Here is a 21080-nt window from a genome sequence, read left to right on the forward strand (position 1 = left end):
GGTGCCCGAGCCAAACTTGAGCACGACGTCTCCAGCGCGGCGGGCGTTGGCGAGACGTAGTGAGTCACCGGGGTGGGCCAGGGCAGGCGGCGGCTAAGAAAAAAGTATATATTGATAATACATATGACGAATTGATGATTTTTTTAGAAATTGTGCTTTTTTTTGCAATTGGATCAGAATAGTATGTTAGTATATATATTTTTTAATTTGGCATAGTTTTTTATATTATCGTGCATTGAAATTTTACTCCCGTAGCAACGCACGGGCATATGCTAGTTACTGCATAAACCGTGACACGACGCCAGGCAAAAGCCTACTTCCAACTTGATTACTTGACCCAAACAAACAGCCTGGAACCGAACCAAAACGCGACCCGGCAGCGCGCCCGTGCCGAGCCCGCCCGCTGGCTCTGCCGCCGCCGCCGCAACGACCGACGGTTGCGCCCTTCGTGCGCGAGGCCGCGTGGAGTTCCCCTTCCCCCCAAAATAGCGTGTGGTGGTTTCCCTTTTCCAGTCCACCAGCCACCAGGCGTCGGCCACGGCCAGAGCCAGACCACCACCCGCGCGGCACGTCGCGCCGGCCGCCTTGGCTTGCGGACGGCGACCCTCATAAACCCCGCTTGCCAAGTGCCGCTCTCTCCACGCCGACGCACGAAGCATCCCAGTCTCCGTCGTCCGTCCCCATCCCGAGCAATAAAACTCCGCCGTCGCCAGCGCCAGCTCGCTACCTCGCTTCGCGCTCGCCGCCTCCGCCGCTTCTACTAGCTACTACTCCGGACTATACTACTCCAGTTGTTGTCCCCGCCGCCTCGGTTCGTTCGACGCATCCGAGGAGGAGGAGGAGGAACCAGAACAGCAGCAGCAGCAGCAAGCGGCGACCACGAAACCCCGCCGCCCACACCCACAACGAGCCTGCAGCAGCAACCTCCGCGCGCGCGCGCGGTCGGTCGTTCCCGACTCCCCATGCGGCGGCGGTTGCCGCGGCGCCTGGGGTAGTGGCGCGGCGCCGGCCGGCATTTCGCGATCGCGGCAGGGACAGCGACGGCGACGATGGGCCTCGTGGGCGGCGTCCTCGGTTTCTGCCTCGGCGTCCCCATCGGCCTCGCCGCCGCCTACTTCGTCTACCTCCGCTACTTCGCCGCCGCTCGCCGCCTCCAGGTGCGTGCGTAACTGCGTACGGTGACCACCGTCGTCTTCGTCTATCCCCGCGCCGCAGCACTGCACTAGCTAGCCGCGCGCGTTTGCTGATTGCGTACTCCGAGTTTCCGTGCTCCGGTCACGCTAGTTCGAATCGAATCGAATCCGCGATTCGATCGATCGATCGATGCGCGTTCATTCCGTGCGTTGTGCGTGCACGTATCGGGCAGGAGCCCAGCAGGACCACCACCCGATCGATCGTCTGCACCAAATCAGGATGGGCACGACGGCCTTCCCCGAATCGAAGCTGCACAGTGCACACGCCACGCGCAAGCTGGCCATCGACGACTGCGCAGCCCCGCCGCGTATGGTTGGGGAAGATTTGATTTGATTGGGATGTGGAGATATACTATGTTTGCTTCCTCCCTCCTTCGATCGCGTCTTTGCTTGGAGGAAAAACAGCGACCAAGCTCGTTGTCAATAGTGACTTGTTATGTTGATTTCTTAAAAACAGAGGATTTTTTTAATCTTTTTTTAAAAAGAAAACTAGTGACTCCGTTGGCTTATTCTACATTTCTGTACACGGTGGCGATGCGACGTGGAGAAGATTGTGCGTGCGGCCCTCCAAAGTCCAGGTGAGATTACATCAGCTGGAGCGATTTTCAGTTGTGGGCCGGTCGAGGGAGTACGTAGGCATCTGAAGTCTTGGGTTGTCCGGTACGTTTCCTTTCAGAAATAGTTGGCCATCAGCCAGCTGAGAGTACCTTTTTCCAGCTTTGAAGCCTTACTTTGAATGGCCTGCCGACTGATGCCGGCTTGCGTATCTGATTCGTTTTTTTTGCCTTGTCCAACGAACGGATTATGTTCGCTCCGATCAGATCCTAGTGGCAATTTGCATGGTTGGGCACTGCCAGGCAGATACCGACTTTCAGGTTAGAAATTGTTGTAGTGGAAGAGGATTCGGGAGTTTGTGTGAGGGTTTTTTTCCCCCTCTAGAGGATCAGTGACAGGATCGATTCACCGTATAGGTTATGTGTCTCTGTCTATGTTGGACAAAGCAGGTTGCAGATTACAGAAAGGATATGCCAAGTGCATGACAGTAAGATATATCTGTACGTCTACGTACGTGTATGCATTTGTTTAATGTTGCCAATGTGAAACGGGATTAGTGCATATTATTATTATTATGGCGGGGTGCTTGTAATTAACGATGTAGTGATAGTTATTTAATTAGCATGGTACTTGGGCATATTTGAGTGATGCTTTTCTTCAAAGCTGTCTAATATGCTTGGAATCATTTTCCAGCATGTGGTTCGCGCAAAACTACAGGTGGTTTCATCAGTTTGCCCATAGGAATGAATATGACGTGCAGTTGTTGAATTGAATATGATGGGAACAAAATTCAACTTTGGAACTTAATAAATACTATATCTATAGCGTACTTGTCTGAACACGCAGTCAGCAGTCTTCTTGAGACTACAATGACATTTGGATAGCTTAGTTGGTAAGAAAAGAAAGAATCAGATCCACAACGCTAAGTAAAGAAAAGTCTTAACTGTCATTTTTACAGAGATATTGTGCAACCGAAAGTCATAAAATCAATTTCAGTTTGACACCAATATAGCACACACTAACAGCTTGCCTCTACAGAGTCGAGACAACTATATCCGTTTTACATTATCTCCAACTCTGTAATATGAACCCACTTAGAACATCTATTAAGTTTTCTGGAGAAAAAATACAACTAATTCGGTTTTATTGTCACCTTTTCCTCTTAAGTGATGCTACCCTTGTACCTATGGATCACCAATTAGTGAATTACTAACGATCATGTTTCATGAAGGCATATAAATTTCAAAAGATAGCTTTGGCGTAGTGTTCTCTAGTAGTGCAAACTGAGACCATGAAATAATATTTTCATTTATTGCAGCTAGACTGAAATTTGAATTTGTAACTACCGATAACTTGTCCACTTTTTAACCGAATTCTAATCCAAAAAATATAGTCTTAATTTTTCCAGAAATGTTGGGCTGAATTACTTTTTTTACCTTGTTATAGCAGCCAATACTATTATGAATATATAAATTTCCATAGAGGTGGACATTTGTGGTAATTATTGTGCTGTATCAATAAAATTGCAACGTAATCTGGTTTCTCATGGTTGACTTTACAGGATCCTGTCATTAAACCTCTACGAGATTTAGATTCTGAAACCCTGCAGGCAACAATACCAGATATTCCATTATGGGTGAAGAGCCCAGACTATGAGCGGGTGAGTACATACTTTTTAGTTCTTATTACACTACTAATCCAATGTTTTATTCTTGTTACTTGATGGAATGTCCATAGTATATCAATCCCTGTTTAATGAGTGAATGCAGGTGTAAGTCAACTGCATGTTTACTAAAACCTTGAGGATCATCTCTGTAGGAATGTAAGTCTTATGGAAGAAATTGAACCTTATTCGTGTTTTACCCAAAATAAATTTATGGTTTATTTATGTTTGAAACTAATAGATTTGATCTATAGAACAACATTTTTTGTGAAAGTTCATCTTAATATTAGCATTAAGTTTCTCGAGTGAAACAAATCAATTTGGCTATGATAAACCTTTAAATTGATATGGAATTATATTCAGTATATATTTAGTCTTTTTTTGGAGACACATTAGTTTTAAAGCATGTATTCCCACCTAATAAGGATATGCGAGTTCATTCATCCGATTTGAGAAATGAGACTACCATGTTGCCAATGAGGATTTACATAGAATCACATTACACATTCCTTTTAGCTTAGGTGTCACGTCAAAAGATTCTATAGTTGGTGAAGTTCTTGAAGAGTCCGACAGGAAAATGGGTTACTTTTGGGAGCATGGTTCATATTTTTTCCACACATCGAACTGGTATTCCAAAACTGTTCCAATGTTTTGAATTGGAAGCTGGAGTTGCAAATGCTCAAACACAAGATGTCTCTGATTATAGTTCACAACATCGTACTGTTTTGCAGATTGACTGGATGAACAAGTTCATTTTTGACATGTGGCCTTTTCTGGATAAGGTTCTTTCAACCTTTATTTGACTTATTTGGTACAAATTTAGTTAGATTTCTACGGGTACATCATTTCTGCGCTGTATAAATTTTAGACGGAAGCATGATTAGCTAAAATAATGTTCTGCTCCACGAACGCAGGCAATATGCAACAATATAAAACGTGCAACGAGGCCAATATTTGATCAATATGTTGGACAATATGGTATAGAATCAATTGAATTTGGGCAGTTGACACTTGGGGCTCTTCCACCTACATTTCAAGGTCTGCAATTTCTCTTAGATAGCTTACTGTTGCGGTGCAATGTGCTGAGTGATATTGCAAATTTGCAATGACTCCATTCCTCACACTAGTACTAATTATTAGCTTGTGAGGAATGAGGTGGTGATGATACATCAACCTATTCTATTCCAGAAACGAAATAAAAAAAAGTGATGAGTGAGAAGATGATGGACTAACCCATTCCTGAAACCAAACACTCTATTAATGTGTGAAACTCAACTATTCCTAGAATATAAAGCTGATCCCGTTGATGCATTATAGTTGAAGTGTAATTTGGAAGGGCTGTCTGTTCACTGTTTACTTCGTTTCCAACTTGTTTTGGCTTCCATCTGAATATAAATTTCGCATACTTTTACTTGCTTAAAACAGGCATTAAAGTTTACGAAATGCTAGAAAAAGAGTTGGTAATTGAGCCTGTGATTCGGTGGGCTAGCACTTCAAATGTAACAGTGAATGCAAAGGTGCATTCTTTCAAAGTGACGGTTCAGGTTAGCTTTTGTCCCTGGTTGGCTGCATTATACATATAAGGCTTGGTAGTTCACTGACGTATTGAAGTCCTATATTTGCCATTTCCAGCTTGAAGATTTGCATATAATGCTAAAACCACGTGTGACTCTGAAGTCACTTGTGCCAAGCTTTCCCTGTTTTGCTAACTTGTGTGTTTCACTAATGGAAAAGGTATGTATTGTGTCTTCCATCTGCACTTAATAATTTTATTAAAGATTACTAACTCAAGTTTTGTGGGTATAGCCACGTATAGATTTTGGATTCAAATTGTTGGGGGGAGATGTCATGGCTATACCAGTCTTGTATCAATATGTTCAGGTAACTGCTCTTCTAGCTTTGTATTAAAAAACATTCCCAAACCCTTGAGTAAATGTACTGTAGAAGCACAGGCATATATAATACGTTCACTCTGGTCTTATTATCCTTTTTTCTCACAGGATCAGATATCAAAGCAAATCTCAATTTTGTATCACTGGCCTAAGGTTATACAGATTCCTATCTTAGATGGAGCAAGGTGAAATTCTCTAGCAATGAAATCCAAACAGCTAGTGCTTCATCTACGAGTCACAACAAAACTTAATGTGGATTTAATTATTATTTATGACATCCAAATGTTTATAACAAAGAATCGGATGATAATACAAACATTTTCTTGTTATTACAAGCAATAGCTCATCGTCCTATTTTTAGCAAATATTTTCCAGTTTTCTTAAAACAAAATTTCCAGTTTAACTTTAATTTAATTACTCTTTATTCTATGAACCATATTGCAGTGGAGCTACAAAGAAGCCTGTTGGAATCTTGCATGTAAAGGTAATTAAAGCCCTGAATCTTCTCAAGATGGACTTTCTTGGCAAATCTGATCCCTATGTCAAGATGCGCCTGAGTGGTGAAAGACTGCCCTGGAAGAAAACCTCTGTTAAGATGAGCAACCTGAATCCTGAATGGAATGAACACTTCAGGTTCATAGTCAAGGATCCTGACACTCAAGTCCTTGAGCTTCACATGTTTGATTGGGAAAAGGTTTCTAGTTGTATGCAACTTACTTTTCTACTTCTGATATTCTCATAATGGCTCATTGTGATGGAATATATGTTTTTTTCCTGATTTGCATTGGCAGGAGAGACACCCATCGATAACCTTAGCGTATTTCTGATTGTGCAGGTTAAGATGCATGATAAACTGGGCATGCAAGTAATTCCCCTCCGCTTGCTTACACCTTACGAGAGCAAGTTATTCACACTCGACCTTGTTCGAAGCATGAACCCAAATGATCCGCAGAACAAGAAGAATAGAGGAAAGCTCATTGTTGAGTTGACATTTGATCCCTTCAGAGAAGACAATATGTCTTCAGATGGTGAAGGTAATGCTAGTGTAAGAAGGGAAGCAGACGGTGAATGCAGTGGTGGGGTGCTGTTGGTTTCAGTAGAAAATGCAGAAGATGTCGAAGGGAAGCGACATACTAATCCGTATGCTGAGGTACTTTTCAGGGGAGAACGAAAGAAAACAAAGGTAACACTACTAAATTATTATTATTTCTTATGTAGCAACGCTCAGGCCTTGTTTAGTTCACGCCAAAAACCAAAAACTTTTCAAAATTCCCCGTCACATCGAATCTTGCGGCACATGCATAAAGCATTAAATATAGTTGAAAACTAAAACTAATTATACAGTTTACCTGTAAATCGCGAGATGAATCTTTTGAATCTAGTTAGTCTATGATTGGACAATAATTACCAAATAAAAATGAAAATACTACAATACCCAAAACCCAAAATTTTTCGGAACTAAACAAGGCCTCATTTATTTTTAAAATCTGTATAGCAAAACGTAGCAAGCCCTAAAACCCTATTGTGACTTTTTCGTCTTTATTGGTTTTAGTTTTCATTTTTTAGTCAGATGAACTGAATTACCTAACTGGTAGCAATGTCTAAGCTGAGAATATGTAGATCCAGACTTCTGAGATCTTGGCCTGATAAGCTAAAGTTGTGGACAGCTAATTGGGCACAAAAGTTTAGAATGATAGGAGTAACTTCTCTGTCCATCTTATAGTCTCATTTGGAGAACTGATCCATAATTTCACTAGCATAACACTGCTTCCACAGAAAGACATTGCCACATTGCCGCAGTCCATTTTGCCATGACTATATCATCTACACAGAGACTTGCATCATAATCATTTCACTCAAAGGTGGCAAATAAAAGAACTGGAATAGCACTTGAATCTGACTAAACTGCCCATACCTCACGTTTTGCATGTTTCAGTTCTCGCACAACTTCAATTGAACCCTTTGGCACAAAATCAAGCAACAAAAACCCCTTACCGCCAATAACCTCCTCATGGTCCAATCCTGTGTACATTGCTGTTGCAGGTCATAAGGAAAACAAGAGATCCAAGATGGAGCGAGGAGTTCCAGTTCATGGTAGACGAGCCTCCAGTGGAAGACAAGATCCACATCGAAGTTAAAAGCAAACGCCGTGGACTTCCCTTCCGCAACAAGGCAAGTCATTCATGCTGCAGTTGCAGGCTGAAGCATCACCCTCCCTCTTTGCTGTCTGTCATAACTCATAACACATAGCTAAGGCTCGATCTCTCGAACTTCCAGGAATCGCTGGGGCATGTGAATATAAACCTGGTGGATGTGGTGAACAACGGCCGGATCAACGAGAAGTACCACCTCATCAACTCGAGGAACGGGATGATACACGTGGAGATCAAATGGAACACGGTGTGATAACCACTCTCCTTTTGCGCTCGTGTGATGCATCTTCAGCTCGTGTAATGTCCCATATGTAGCTGTTAGCTTAAAAATTGTAACATCAATGGGATACCAAGAGGAGTGTGACTGGTTTGTGAGTTGTTGCTGTTATTATAAGCCGATCAGGGCTTGTTTGGTCGCTTGCACTTGCAGCCTTGCGCTGGAAACATTTGGTGAGGCTTGAGTACCAAATCCTCAATAGTCAAACACTCAAACGTTACCACCACAAGAATCAGCAGATGAGAAAGGCAGACGCTGAAAGAAAAAAATGAAATTCAACTTCACTGTAAAAAGTTAACTGTCTGGCAAAACTATCCTTGAATTTATCCTGGGGACATGTCGAATATCGTGGCTACTGGACACGCTTCCACTGGCGACCAAAAAAAAATCAGCATGGCCACGCTATTGACGACATGCTAATAAGATGCAAGAAACAGACCATTAGAGTGCGATGCGAGCTAACAGGCTGGCTGCAGCAAAGATTGGCCGGTATTTGAACGCTACAACAAACCTCGTCAAGAGATTATCCAAGCAACAGTGAATTGAAACACGCCTAGAGGGGTCATAGCAACTAGACAGGCACACACCACACGGACTGACTGCTGCTGCCACGCTGCAAAATAATTACTGAACTAAGCTGGTCAGTTGCAGAAATACTAGCTGGTGGTGAGCTACCGGGTCGGGATCATTACGCAGTGCAGTACCCTCCCGTGACAAATGGGCTGCCAAGTGACTAGAGCAGCCCAGCAACTAGTTAATAGATAGATAATGCAACCAGCTACCTTAGCTCTCCTATATTTACATGGAGTACAACTAAAGCTTAAATTAACCAACCAATAGCTGCTTCCAGCTCTACACGCTAAACTTTACAAAGCCTCCTGAGGTCAAAGGCAAAATATTCAGCCTCCTGCGGTCGAGGCAAAATATTAGGCTGATCAGTGCCCAGAAGCGCTGACCACTGTCCTCCAACAATCCCCGGAGCTCCAAGCTGCAAGCATCACACGAATTAGCTACAACTCAGACCGAGAATGTTTACATGTTCAGTTCGCCAGTAAGATCAGCATGTTTTCTTTTTCCAGAAAGCATAAGTGAGACGAGTACCTTTTGCTGGCTCCTCAATCCATGGGCCGTTCATAATGTTGAGAACGGTGCAGGCATCGCTGTACTCCAGATCAGGTAGAAGCTTGGGCGTCAGAAGGAAGCACCTGCAGGCAAAAGAAAGGGGAGGTTATCAGATGTCGGGAGGTCTGCAGATATGCATGCTGTACAAAGTGTTGAGTGCACCGTCACTAACTGTGGCGTGTTAATTTGGCTGGCAGCTCTAACAAGCTGCTGAAACATTTTCCTCTCGTTTATGGGGTCCATTCCTGCATATTCGGATGAATGCCTTAGACAACCTCAAAGCCACAAGTTAACGGTCATACAGTTGAGGGAGAAATGAAGCAATCCAGTTGTTTACCTTGATTTATCTCATCAACAACCCGAAAGGGGCAGTTGGTAAGATCTTGAAGTGACACAAGATACAAGATGGTCGATACTGATCGCTCCTATGAACAGCAAGGAAATAATAATGACAATAAGTAGGTGAAGAGAAAAGGTTTCACATTTGACTTGACACTTGTTGATCTTTCATACCCCTCCAGATTGGTGATGAGAGCTTAACACCTGCAGCTGACTAGTTTGCCTGACAACCAAGAGAGAATACATCAAAACCCTTGCTAGAAGCACAGCATAGTAAAAAAAACAATATCAGCAACAAATATGCAATCAAAAGAATAGATACTGGCCACACAAATAAAAAAATATTTCTTCCATGAGAATTAGAATTATTTACATATACAAAATCTCCTGATAGACTCGGAAATAGGAAACATCACAAAAGAGGGAGAGATAGACTTGAGAAAGGATAAACCATCTTCATCTATGAACTGTGCTCCACTTTCAGTCATTTTAATTCAGTTGGACACTGGTTGCACAACTCTTCTGCGAATTGGAGTGGAACCTACTTCATATGATGGCCAGACCACTATTCACTTTTAGATGATAAGGACAAGAATAGTGGAACTGCTCAGAGCATGTGCGAGTGCTTCATGGAAGAGAAGTCCACTAAAATATAGCACACGACAAAACAAGGCAAGCCCACTTAACAACATGCACTGAGGAGCTCTGGGAGACTGGATAAGAGAATATAATGCTAGCGTGCTATTTCATTTCCATAACATCCAATTCTGATTTTTTTTAAAAAAAAAAAACTTTCACAAGATACAGGGATCACAGAAAGATCATCTGTAGGACAGACTAATACATCATCTGTAGATTAATAAATAATAATCATAAGATTTTGTCAAAATAAATTCTAAAAGTACTTAGTATCCCTTTAGTCGACTTGGAAGGGCTGAGTCTGGTACTCCAGGCAAATGTAATTAGTAGACAATACCAAGCTAGCTCACCATTACAAAACAGTACATTGATTAATATGGTGCAGAGTATGTTTTCAAAAAAAAATATGGTGCAAAGTGATGGTTATTTATTCATCCAGTTTCAGAAATATCAAAATTGCTCTCATTTGGAGAAAGCTCACCTAAATTTCACCTTTATAAGAATACCATAGTGATCAAAATCAAGACCGTGCTCATCTGCAAGGAAGTTTTGACGCAACAATTAGTGTATTATCAAAGAAAACAAACAATGGTGAAGAAACAGAACCTATACATACCCAGTGAAACTTCTCCAGCAACTGCCATTTCTTGAAAGTTATGACTGAATGTGTCATTTATTTTTGAAACAAGAGTCCGCAGAGTTGGGAGCCATTTACCCTACAAAACGACTTAAGTCAAGTCGTAGGAGATGGATCCAAAAAAAGAAGTAAAATAAATCATTTCAATTCAGGTGACAAGATGAAGTATTCAAACCTTTACTGTTTCGATTTCAGAACAGCATATCTCATGTTCACCCTTATCATCCTTAAGTTTATTTGAGATTGATTCTATCTGTAAAATCAATATTGTATCAACGAAATTCTAGGCAGAGAAGATTGATTTAGTAGCTCAAAACAGATTATGATTCAATAGATGAACTGCTGAACTGTCCAAGGCTCAACTCAAATTTGACTTCTTTTGGACGGTTCAACTGTCCGAGGCTTCATCTACTATCCTAATTTATTTACAAATAACAAGAAGACTATGATTACACCCAAACAACAGCTTATTATTCATACATTGTTAGGGCAAGTGACAACAGCTTATTATTCATACATTGTTAGGGCAAGTGGGCCGGCTGTGGCTCTGGACAAGGTGCAGCAACAGCAGCTTAGGGATTAATTTGTAGCAGATAGGGTTGATTAGTTACATGGATAAGATTTATTAGTAGTTTTTTTACAAGGAGATTTGTTAGTAGGTTGTTAGACACCTGGTCAATAAAGGCATCCTTGAGAAATGGGTTAGGAAAGAAGAAAATAGATCAAAGAAAGCAGCTCAGAGTCTCTATGGAGGGCAAGTTAGCCGATCTATCCTGCTGTTCTTGAATCAGTTCCCGATCAACAGACCATATCATACAGAAATGGGTTAGGAAAGAAGAAAATAGATCAACGAAAGCAGCTCAGAGTCTCTATGGAGGGCAAGTTAGCCGATCTATCCTGCTGTTCTAGAATCAGTTCCCGATCGACAGACCATATCATACATAGCCAAGCATTTCCCGCAAGGGTGATAGTCTGAAGGGAGAGCATATGCAGCCTCAACAATTTTAATGCACTTCAGGAAATAGACATTTCATAACTCGCCTTCCTGGATTCCCTCACTATGTTATCATCTCGAAAAGATTTTTAAAAAAAATATCAGTAATTCCATAAAATGTCATCTGTTAAGTTCTCAGTAGATAATTCTGCCAGTGAGTAAAACATAATCATTGATAACTGGCCAGCACATATGAACAACAGAACAAGACATTTTGATACCTCATGTTGCCGGTTTTGATACTCCTGCAAAACATTTTGGTTAAGAAATAGCATAGAATTTGCCTCTAATTCAGTATCTTGTATTGCAGCTTCCAGTTCTTCTACAGTTTTGGGCATCTACAAGAATCAATAAACGGATTATTAGTGCTAATGATGCCCCTAAGAGCAGTGCTAGAAGATTCTATTAGTGTATATAATCACTTAGACATGTGTTGTGTCCAACCTCGCATGGTTAGTATACGATATGATAAGACTCTCAAAGTCTCAATTTTCAGCACGAGCACTTTAGAGCTGGAAATCATTTTTCTCGTATTTGACTGAAAGGTTGTTTGTGGTGGATTGAGCATGCAGGTGTTGTATGGCTTAAACTATTATATTGCAGATTCAAGTACGGTGCAGGAAAACAGGATTTGATGATAAAATGGCATAACCACATAAAAATCCAGTTATTACTAATACAATAGACATTATTAATGGTCATGGTCAATCTAGGTGAAATGCTTAGTGTGATGAATTAATGATTGTCATTTCGTAGAATTCAAAAAAGGAATCAATACTACATGCATTTAATTGAAATATAAGAAACAATCAGTACATTCAGATAACACAAAACCCATTGTAATGAATTGGTATTCTACCATAAGTTCAGAATGAAGTTTGCACAAACTAAATTTTAACTATACCGCTTCAAAATCTTTTTTAAGGTCTTTAGTAATCACGGCTATCGACTCTGCATTCTGTTTCGCAATAGACAGCCTCCGCCTATGCTCCTGAGTGATTCTTTTACCTGAAGAAATAAAAAATATGACAGTTGAAATCAGTTTATGCACATTCAACTGCAGATAATAATTTGTAGAGCAAGGAAAAGAAATTACTCTTCCAACCAGATTTCAAGATAACTTGCTTCTACTTCTCATTTCAAATAAAAAATAAGTTAAATGCAGTCACCGATTAAACAGTAAACTGAAATATGTGGTATTTGCAAGTAGAAAACAACAAATAGATTCCATTCAATCTATAAGTTCACTTCCCACTTAGTTGTTTGTTCACATTGTCACCTTTGATTAACTCTTCATTTATCTAGCACATAATTGGTAAAGCACACCCAAAAAGTGTGCGCTTTATATTTAAAAAGATGCACAAATATACTGTGCCACCGCTTACAAAATAATTGACTATGAAACAATGATGTGAGTTGTCCCTGATAATTGTGGGCTCAGCCAAAAGACCATACTTAACAAATTATTTGATGTTTAGTGGGGAGAGGGGAGGTTGCCCTGGCCACATTTCACCATTTGTAACTTTCCTGACTTCACAATTATCACAAGAAAACAGCAAGAGAATTTATTTTAAAACGAACTTACAATCTTCGTAGTTTCTAGCCTTCTGACTAGCGTCCTTTTCAAGTTTTTTCACATCCTTTTCCATCTCCCATATCTATGACATGATCAATTATGGTCAAACAGAAAGAGCAAAAAAATCAGTAATACCAGCCAGATAATCCCATGAAGCGTAGATATTATGGACAACACAAGAAAAATTGCTACAGTTCTGCAAGCTCACAAACTTTATAACCAGGGGGAAATACAAGAAAAGAAAACAACCATTCCATTCAACTGAGTTCACTTCACACTTAAATGTATGTTCATTTGTTCATTTTGTGCATCATTGCTAAACTAGTACAAATTATCTACGTATATTAGTGCCCTTCCATACAAACACCCACATATTTCTACATATATTAATGTCCCTCCATCCAACACCCGCCCATTTCTTTCATACAATGTGCATGCATTTCAAGATTCAAAGCTCACTATTTTTACCAACAACTAACCTAACAATTTGTAGATTTTGTGAGATTAAATTAGTATGACCAGACCCATATTTACACATATTATGATTTTAGTGTCATCAGCATTGTAATATAAGATAAATTAAAGCAAACAGTATTTGTGAGACCAGACAACAGCAACAGGCCAAACGATGTCTTACATTTCAAAATGTAATATGTAATCTGATCGGAAATGATAGTACAGACAACCTACTCTTGTAAATGTAGTGTATACCTTTGTATCGAGCTCAATTGAAGCCATGTTCTTTTCTGTGTGACTCCATTTGAGAGCAACAGCTTCAGTAAGCAAATCCTATGACAGTTGAAATAAAACTGAAATAAGTACAGAGTAATTTGATGCTTTTCTGGACAAACAACTAAAAACGTTTGTTAGGATAAAGGCCATATTACCTTAAGTTTTATCATTGCATGAAACCTCTCATCATTTAACTTAGCAACCTGATCAACAAGCTTTCTTGTGCTGGATTCTACATCTTCTTCTCTGGATATGTTCCTCAGCATTTGCCTTTTCATGTCTGGAAGACCAATTATTATATGATTCACATGAAAGGAACAAAAGATCAGGAGAAAGTATCATACCAACACGCCTTTGTATCTCTTCCCGAGTCTTCTTATGGTACTTCATAGCATTAATAATTTCTTCCTAGAAAATTTAATTAGCAAAATATAAGTCACAAGGAACAACTAATTAATAATTAAAAACCATGGAAGTAAAAACAAAGGAATAGTTCCAGGCCTCTGTGAACCCACGCAACCAAGTTCTTAGAGTTTTAAGCTCATCAGCTGATTACATTCGAAGGGATAAGAAAACACCAAATTGTAGGGAAACATCAAAAATCAATGAAACTGAAAAGATCAAACCTTCTGCTTGTGTATAATTGCCTCTTCGTCTTCTAACTGCCTCTGTTTTCTATGAAGTGTTTTTAAAGCCTCACGCATTCCTTCAATATTCTTTACATGGTTTTCTTTCTGAAGTTGAAGCTCTTCAATGCAGCTTACATCCAGATCTGCGGGGAAAGCAGGACAAGAATAAGAGACGCTAGGTGCATTATGTATTTGAATTACCGAGGCTGAGATGACATACTGCTCTTGAAGAGCCGAGAAGGACGGACTGCATCTACAAATGCTGACATATAACCGCTATATCTTGATTTTGACCATCGATAATGGTTATCCGGAGTCCAAAAGTCACAGATGCCTAGCTTTGATACCTCATCTGCTCTGCGATGAGTTTCATCTGTACCAATGTACTAAATACACATAAAAGAAGAAGGTGAGACAAAAAACAACTTTGAGTGGAGGGTTTCAGGTACTCCTTTCAGTTAAGCACTTAACCTATCAAAACCTAAAACACCAATAACAATTTGTGCTTTGAACTTTGAGGTCAGCAGGTCACTTGGTGGAGGACGTGCCTTTTTTTATCTGGCGTGTTTGTAATTTCAGAGCTGAGTGTGTGTTTGTGTGGGAGTGGAAGGGGGGGATCTCATGATGATATGGGGAGATTTGCAACAACAAAAAAAGGTTTCACGATCATACAATTTTCTCTGGTTTGGCAATATAATGGTTATAAGAAATAAGTCAAAGGTATGTTCCAGGGACCATGCCAATATACAAATTATCACTCTTTTTTATGAACAGAACTTAAATAGTAAAGTAGTTATACCGAATCATCCAAACCCGCCTGACTAATCAAAACATCTTTTACAGTGTCAGGGGCTTGAAATACTTGATCAAGACGGGAGTAGATCCCAAGTTGCCTCATCTGCCAAAGGAAGAAAAGCAGAATATTCAATATTACTATCACAAAGTTCTCGGGTCATGTTTTAAGTGTGAACAGAGGTCAAGAAAGCACAAAGATCAATCACGTCACAAAAAGGAATAACCGTGGAGCACATTCATTCAAAATGCTCAGGAACAAGTAAGGATGATGGTTAGTGTGAATGTGCATGCACAATAAAAGTTGCAAAAGAGGGTGCAACAAATAAGAGCAAATGCTTGGCCCCTATCTGCTTACCTCTGGAGTGATGTTTAATGGCCGTCTCTTTGTGCCTTCACGCACCAAGTAGTTCAGAACAGGGATGCCATACTGCTTCGTTTCTCTAACAATGTAGTCACGGTCGGAAGCATCCAGAGTGATGAATGACTGGTGCATCAATTGTTTACAGAAATTACAATGGTTTTCCACAAGAAACAAGATGACGGCATGTAACTATTCGCAAGTCAGCAATGACAATAAGCTAGGGTTGTATATACATAAATGGCATATGATTGGCTGGTGATCATCCTCAATAATGGGAGGATAAATCTGCTTCTGCACATGGACTATGCATACAACATTGGAATGTGCAATGGCAGTATAGCAAAAGGTGATCCAGCAGCCACTTGTAAAATTTTCCCCTAGCTGCTTTCTCTAGTTCTACATGAATGTTAAATACTCCCTGTTTCAGATTATAGTTCACTTTGGCTTTGTCCTGAGTCAGACCTCTTTAACTTTAACTAAAATGGAACAACATTTAGAACATCAAATTAGTTTCATTAAAATTCTTGTGATATATGTTTTGATTGCGCATTTGTTTGAACCTATAGATATTAATATATTTCTTTCCGAAAACTTTTTCAAAACAAGAGTTTTGACTTAGGAATAAACCTTGCAAAGTATAATTTAGAACAGAGGGAGTAGAAACTAATACAACATGCAATGCGTGCAACATTATTCAGCATCAATCAAGAAATGAAGCATTAGCACTGTATTTGTACCTTCCATATATAGTTTGGAACATGGTCTTCCAAGTAAGTGGCGTGAAGTTTATCCTGAACATTTACCTGGGGACAGTTGAAACAAGGTATAGTATCATGGCTGCAAAGAAAAGGACTGTAGACAGGAATACTACACGAACCTCAAGGAGAACAGGCCCGTAGACTTCTTCCCTGAAATTCTTTTTGTTAGCTTGAACCCAGTGGTATGCTTCAATGATTTTATCAGCACCAGCACTTCGTAATGCTTGGAGTAGTTTACTGTTCTTGCTTTCCATTTCCTTCAGCCTGGAACAATTTAGTGTTAGGTAACCTAGTCTTTTGTGGAGATGACAGCAGTTCGAAGCAGGTTACCTATCAGAACATCTCCTCATGCTTTCTTCCTCTCGAGCTAACTGAGACTCCATGGCATCCCTTTCCGCTTTTAGATTTTTTATCTCAACATTTATTCGTGCAATTTGGTCTCTTAGCTGTGTCTGTTGCAGAAAGAAAATATAGCTACTAGTGTAAATACAACCACCCTGAAAAACTTGTGTTATTATGAGCACGTAAACTGGACGTAATAACAGTCAATAACAGAGTAAGAAAAAATATTTAAAGAAAGCAGGGTGTAAAGTAAGGCTAATCTACCAACCATTTCAGCTTTAGGAAGTTCATACGGCTGTAGATCTTCAAGATCCTTTTCAGCAGCAGCGAGATCTTCCTTAGTTTTCAGGATCCTTTGCTGGCGAGATTTTTCTTGTTTTTTGAGGTCATCAATTTCATCAAATGTAGCTTTCAGTTCTGCATTCTGATACCAAGGAATGTCAAAGAATGAAAGCAGCAAGACACTAATGCATGCCTGATTACAGTAAAGAATGGTTCATACCAGCCTTAAATCATGGTCCATAACTTTCTGACGTTTGTCCATGTTTTCATTTATTTGGCTGCTTATCTTCTTTATATTTGAAGTATGAGTTGCCTTGTGTTTCTTGAGTTTGCTACAAAAAAATGGCAAAAAAGGGAATCTCCCTTTAGACCTTAAAATCCAAACATTGCCTTATTCAGAAAGCACACATTCAGCTAAGTTGGACTTCTTCAATGTAAAGCCACAATCATAAAGACAAGTTGTTTCATATTCTAATAGCATATTCCTAACCTCTCAATATCCACTTTTCTTTGTGTATTTTGTTTGTTTTGAACAAGTAAAGAACATTTTTATACTATGTTTTAATTGTCATTTTTTTCTCTCTGATGTATTTGAAGCCAAACATGGAATTTGTATAAGCAACTTCAAACTAAATATCCAGTGGAGGGAATTCAGCTGAGCCTGAGATGGATCCAAAAGGGTTTAATTGAATGAAATGTGTCCACATAAAATTTTAGCTGGGTTAGGACTGTAAATGATGCTTAAGCTGTCTTGAGGCTAGGACCATGACCACATAAGCCCAGAAGCATATTTGCGAAACTAATAAGGAACAGTGTGGATGGAAACTTAGGTACATCGCACTTTGGAGATGCTTGACGGCAAAGGAGTTGGCGCGCAACTAATGTTCTGAGTTAATCCCCTCCCATCTCCACCTTGGGTGGGTGATGCAATCATTTAACTTAGTATCTCACAAAAATTTGACCACATAGGGATGGGAGGTTTCATTTTTCAAATTTTATGTAAAGTGACTGAATTCACAGATTGCTATGTTGTTAACAAACTATGGCAATCAGGAACTTTGCTTCAATCTCGTCAAGCAAGAAAAAACACAAATGAAAAAGAAGTGTATCAATCCCAACTGAAACTGGAGGTCAAGCTGACCCGATTTCCAATTATTGGAGTACCAATTATTGGAGTACTGGCTAAAAGAAATAGAACTATAATGTAGGTGCATTTTTGTCATCAATGCAAAGGAAACCTTTTTTTCCCAGGATGAGGATGAATAGAAAATCATGTTGTACGAAATAATTAAAAAAACATCTAGAAGGAATGTATATTCCCAAAATGAACAATTGAAGATTTCTGGAACCATGGAACATACTCAATAGGGCCTTTTGAATCTTCCCAGACTCTGGCTGCTTCTTCCATTTCTTGCTTTGCAGTGTTCTCCTTCTCTTGTATGACCTCTACAAACTCCTTCCTCATCATGTCAAATTTCAGCCATGGCAGCTTCTTTTTCATTAATTGAGCCTATGACACATTAAACAAAGTATTATCACAGCACCAGTGAAACTTATTACTAAAATCATACACATGGACAAAAAGGTACACACCTTTCTAAGGAGATTATCTCTTAGTCGAACACGTTCAACATCTTTTTCTTGTTCGGCATTGAGGGCCTTTAGATTATTCAAAGTCTTTTCTTTTTGCGTTATAGCCTAAAATTGAGCAGAACATAAATGGTAAATCGATAGCGTAGATTTGACGCCTAACAAACTGTTTCTGAAAAAGTCAGGTGAGCTTAAAACTCTCAAGCGAACAAAAAAAATAATAGGAGCAAGATTCGTCATTACCACTTCAAGCGCTTTCAGTTCCTTACTTCTCTCTACAAGTTGACGATGCTGAACAGGTAAATCAGGATCACCAACAGCCTTTTCAGTCTCATCTAGAAGTTGAATGGGACTTAGCTTTGCAAACTCAGATACCCGGTCTTGTGGCAAGAACTAGAGAAGGTTTTGCACAGAACAGCAAAATAAGTTAAACTCTACAGTTGCTTTTGTAAGGACAAACAGCTCATTAATCTATCATGAACATGCAGAGCAAATATAGATGTGTGATATAACACACTAGAATCTACAAGAACTGAAGCCACATGTAAAGGCTAACCTGAGTTAAGTTGTTAACTTGAATATTGAATTTCTTAATCACATCAATAACTTCCTTTTTAGGGACAGTCGCGCCTGGAGGAAACAAATTTCAGTTACACGGAGGAAGAACTACTTCTCCAAACAAGAAGAACACATTCCAAAAAATAATAAAAGAAACAGAAACAATAAAGCTACTCATGCATACACTCAGAGAAATGGCTTTGCTGAAATTACATTATAAGGGACAAGATGGCAACATTAATTAACATCCTTAAGAATATGATGTTGAGCCAACTGAAGTAGAGGAAGTTGATATGAAATTTATACCAGCAGAGATTATGACAGAATCATGTGTATGCTAGTAACTTGTTTTAGAAAAGGAGTTTCTTCCAGCCTCTGTGTTGTATGCTTGTTACCAGTACTCAAAAATATGTAAAATATAAGCATTTCTATTTACCGGATGCATACAACATTCCTTTCCGTAATTTCCTCTAGGACAACTAAGAGCACCATCAATCACAATATCAGCTTGTCTAAGGTGTACAAGATAGAATGGAAAAAGGGGAAATATCCCAGCCATAAAACCAAGACGGTAATACAGCAAGCCAAGATTTTGACAAGTGACTCAATAAACCAACGATAAAGGGGAAAAACAATCGGTGGCACGTGTCAGGAGCATGCATCCGCTGGGAAAATGTAAATCCCTTTGATGGGTAACTCACTGTACGTAATTGACTTTATGTTTGCAACAAAAAAAATCGTCTGTTCTACTTGCCGATACTTCACAGAAAATGGTGTTTTAGGAGTGAGGCACTGGTACCATTGAGGAGCCACTCGGACTTGTTCTTCGTATCAATCTTCCTAGTAACGCAGATCTTGTCGTCAGGTGTTTCCCCGCGAAGGGATATCTTGACGTGCCCGGCAACCTCACCTCTCTTGACGAATGCACCGACGCTGGACGCCCTCCCGAGAATCTGCAACGAATATCGCAACCGCGGTGACTAACTGAACCGTACAGCACAACAGTACAGTGAAACCCGCTGAGGAAACATAGCAGATTGGTGGCGATTAGGGTGTCGAGCACATACGTTGGGGTCTCCAGCGAGGCCGAGGGCAATGGCGCAGACGAGCGAGCTCTTGCCGGACCCATTGGGACCGACGACGAGGTTGAGACGCGGGCCGGGGCAGCAGACGAGGTGGTCGTAGGTCATGAAGTTGAAGAGCTCGATCTCCACGATGTTCCCCGGCACGTAGTCGTCCTCCCCTCGCTGGGGCGGCGCCTCGCCGGAGGCGAACTTGGGGCGCTTGGCGGCGCGCGGGGCCGCCATCGCCGGCGCGAGGCAGCTAGGGTTCGGTGATTGGGAGCGGAGGGGTTGGGATTTTGGGCGGGTTTGGGGGGGAAGATAGCCAAAATGGGAGGGGGGGAGGGAAAAAAGAGGCGCCAAGCCGCCAACCCCAGCACGATGGTGTGTACGAGGCGCCGGGCCGGCACTCGGCCAGTCAAAGCCCGGCGACCCCGCTCGGCCGTGTCGTGTGCAAGGCCGAGGCCGAAGGCGAAGAAGACCCAAACAAGTCTACAGCATCAGTGCAGAGGAATAAGGCCTGAGCCTTGTTTAGTAACTGAAAAGTTTTCGCAACGGTAGCACTTTCGTTTTTATTTGACAAACATTATTCAATCATGGAGTAATTAGGCTTAAAAGATTCATCTCGTGATTTACAGGTAAACTGTACAGTTAGTTTTTATTTTCGTCTATATTTAATACTTCATGCATCTGGTGTAAGATTCGATGTGACGGGGAATCTTGAAAAGATTTGGTTTTCATGGTGAACTAAACATGGCCGATTGAAGATAAAAAAAAATTTGATGTCACATCGAATGTGTCGGAAGAATGTTGGGAGAGGTTTTTAGAAACTAATAAAAAAACAAATTACATAGCCCATCTGGAAATCTGTAAGACAAATCTATTAAGCATAATTAATCTATCATTAGCACATATGGGTTACTGTAGCATAA

The 21080-nt window shown here is 40.4% G+C and overlaps 2 protein-coding genes across 8 annotated transcripts; one reads left to right on the forward strand and one right to left on the reverse strand.

Moving 5' to 3' along the window:
• LOC8077742 (synaptotagmin-3) lies at nucleotides 507-7925 on the forward strand. Of its 7 annotated transcripts, XM_021449202.1 has the most exons (13): nucleotides 1832-1853; nucleotides 3310-3408; nucleotides 3518-3570; nucleotides 4143-4193; nucleotides 4326-4449; nucleotides 4837-4955; nucleotides 5044-5145; nucleotides 5218-5292; nucleotides 5412-5488; nucleotides 5748-5997; nucleotides 6139-6486; nucleotides 7347-7475; nucleotides 7581-7925. In XM_021449202.1, exons 4-13 carry the CDS (start codon nucleotides 4152-4154, stop codon nucleotides 7707-7709), a joined length of 1395 nt encoding a protein of 464 aa, XP_021304877.1. In that variant the 5' UTR covers nucleotides 1832-1853; nucleotides 3310-3408; nucleotides 3518-3570; nucleotides 4143-4151; the 3' UTR covers nucleotides 7710-7925. The 7 variants fall into 7 exon arrangements, with proteins under 7 accessions (XP_002437472.1, XP_021304876.1, XP_021304877.1 ...); XM_002437427.2 differs by lacking the exons at nucleotides 1832-1853; nucleotides 3518-3570 and adding an exon at nucleotides 507-1157; XM_021449201.1 differs by lacking the exon at nucleotides 3518-3570 and having other exon boundaries at nucleotides 1831-1853.
• Nucleotides 8193-20602, reverse strand: LOC8061639 (structural maintenance of chromosomes protein 5). The gene is made up of 29 exons (XM_002438848.2): nucleotides 20155-20602; nucleotides 19887-20040; nucleotides 19086-19159; nucleotides 18773-18922; nucleotides 18533-18637; nucleotides 18301-18449; nucleotides 17160-17271; nucleotides 16926-17081; nucleotides 16646-16767; nucleotides 16435-16579; nucleotides 16295-16360; nucleotides 15552-15680; nucleotides 15201-15299; nucleotides 14622-14787; nucleotides 14399-14544; nucleotides 14117-14180; nucleotides 13928-14052; nucleotides 13752-13829; nucleotides 13050-13122; nucleotides 12369-12472; nucleotides 11686-11802; nucleotides 10646-10723; nucleotides 10450-10549; nucleotides 10315-10369; nucleotides 9369-9417; nucleotides 9193-9280; nucleotides 9028-9100; nucleotides 8835-8938; nucleotides 8193-8721 (listed from the first exon to the last, which is right to left on the reverse strand). The coding sequence occupies exons 1-29, from the start codon at nucleotides 20392-20394 to the stop codon at nucleotides 8669-8671; spliced, it is 3174 nt and encodes a 1057-aa protein (XP_002438893.1). The 5' UTR covers nucleotides 20395-20602; the 3' UTR covers nucleotides 8193-8668.

Source organism: Sorghum bicolor, chromosome 10, assembly GCF_000003195.3.
Source record: "Sorghum bicolor cultivar BTx623 chromosome 10, Sorghum_bicolor_NCBIv3, whole genome shotgun sequence".
NCBI classification, from domain to species: Eukaryota; Viridiplantae; Streptophyta; class Magnoliopsida; order Poales; family Poaceae; genus Sorghum; species Sorghum bicolor.

Excerpts from the sequence above, each read along its gene's own strand:
- LOC8061639 (XM_002438848.2), bottom strand. The coding sequence starts at position 20,394 with ATGGCGGCCCCGCGCGCCGCCAAGCGCCCCAAGTTCGCCTCCGGCGAG. Across the intron at positions 18,923-19,085 it reads AAGTTAACAACTTAACTCAG|TTCTTGCCACAAGACCGGGT; the intron begins GTTAGCCTTTAC and ends AACCTTCTCTAG. Across the intron at positions 9,101-9,192 it reads TGTTGATGAGATAAATCAAG|GAATGGACCCCATAAACGAG; the intron begins GTAAACAACTGG and ends CCGAATATGCAG.
- LOC8077742 (XM_002437427.2), top strand. The coding sequence starts at position 1,050 with ATGGGCCTCGTGGGCGGCGTCCTCGGTTTCTGCCTCGGCGTCCCCATC. Across the intron at positions 3,409-4,142 it reads AGAGCCCAGACTATGAGCGG|ATTGACTGGATGAACAAGTT; the intron begins GTGAGTACATAC and ends ACTGTTTTGCAG. Across the intron at positions 4,956-5,043 it reads CTTTCAAAGTGACGGTTCAG|CTTGAAGATTTGCATATAAT; the intron begins GTTAGCTTTTGT and ends TGCCATTTCCAG.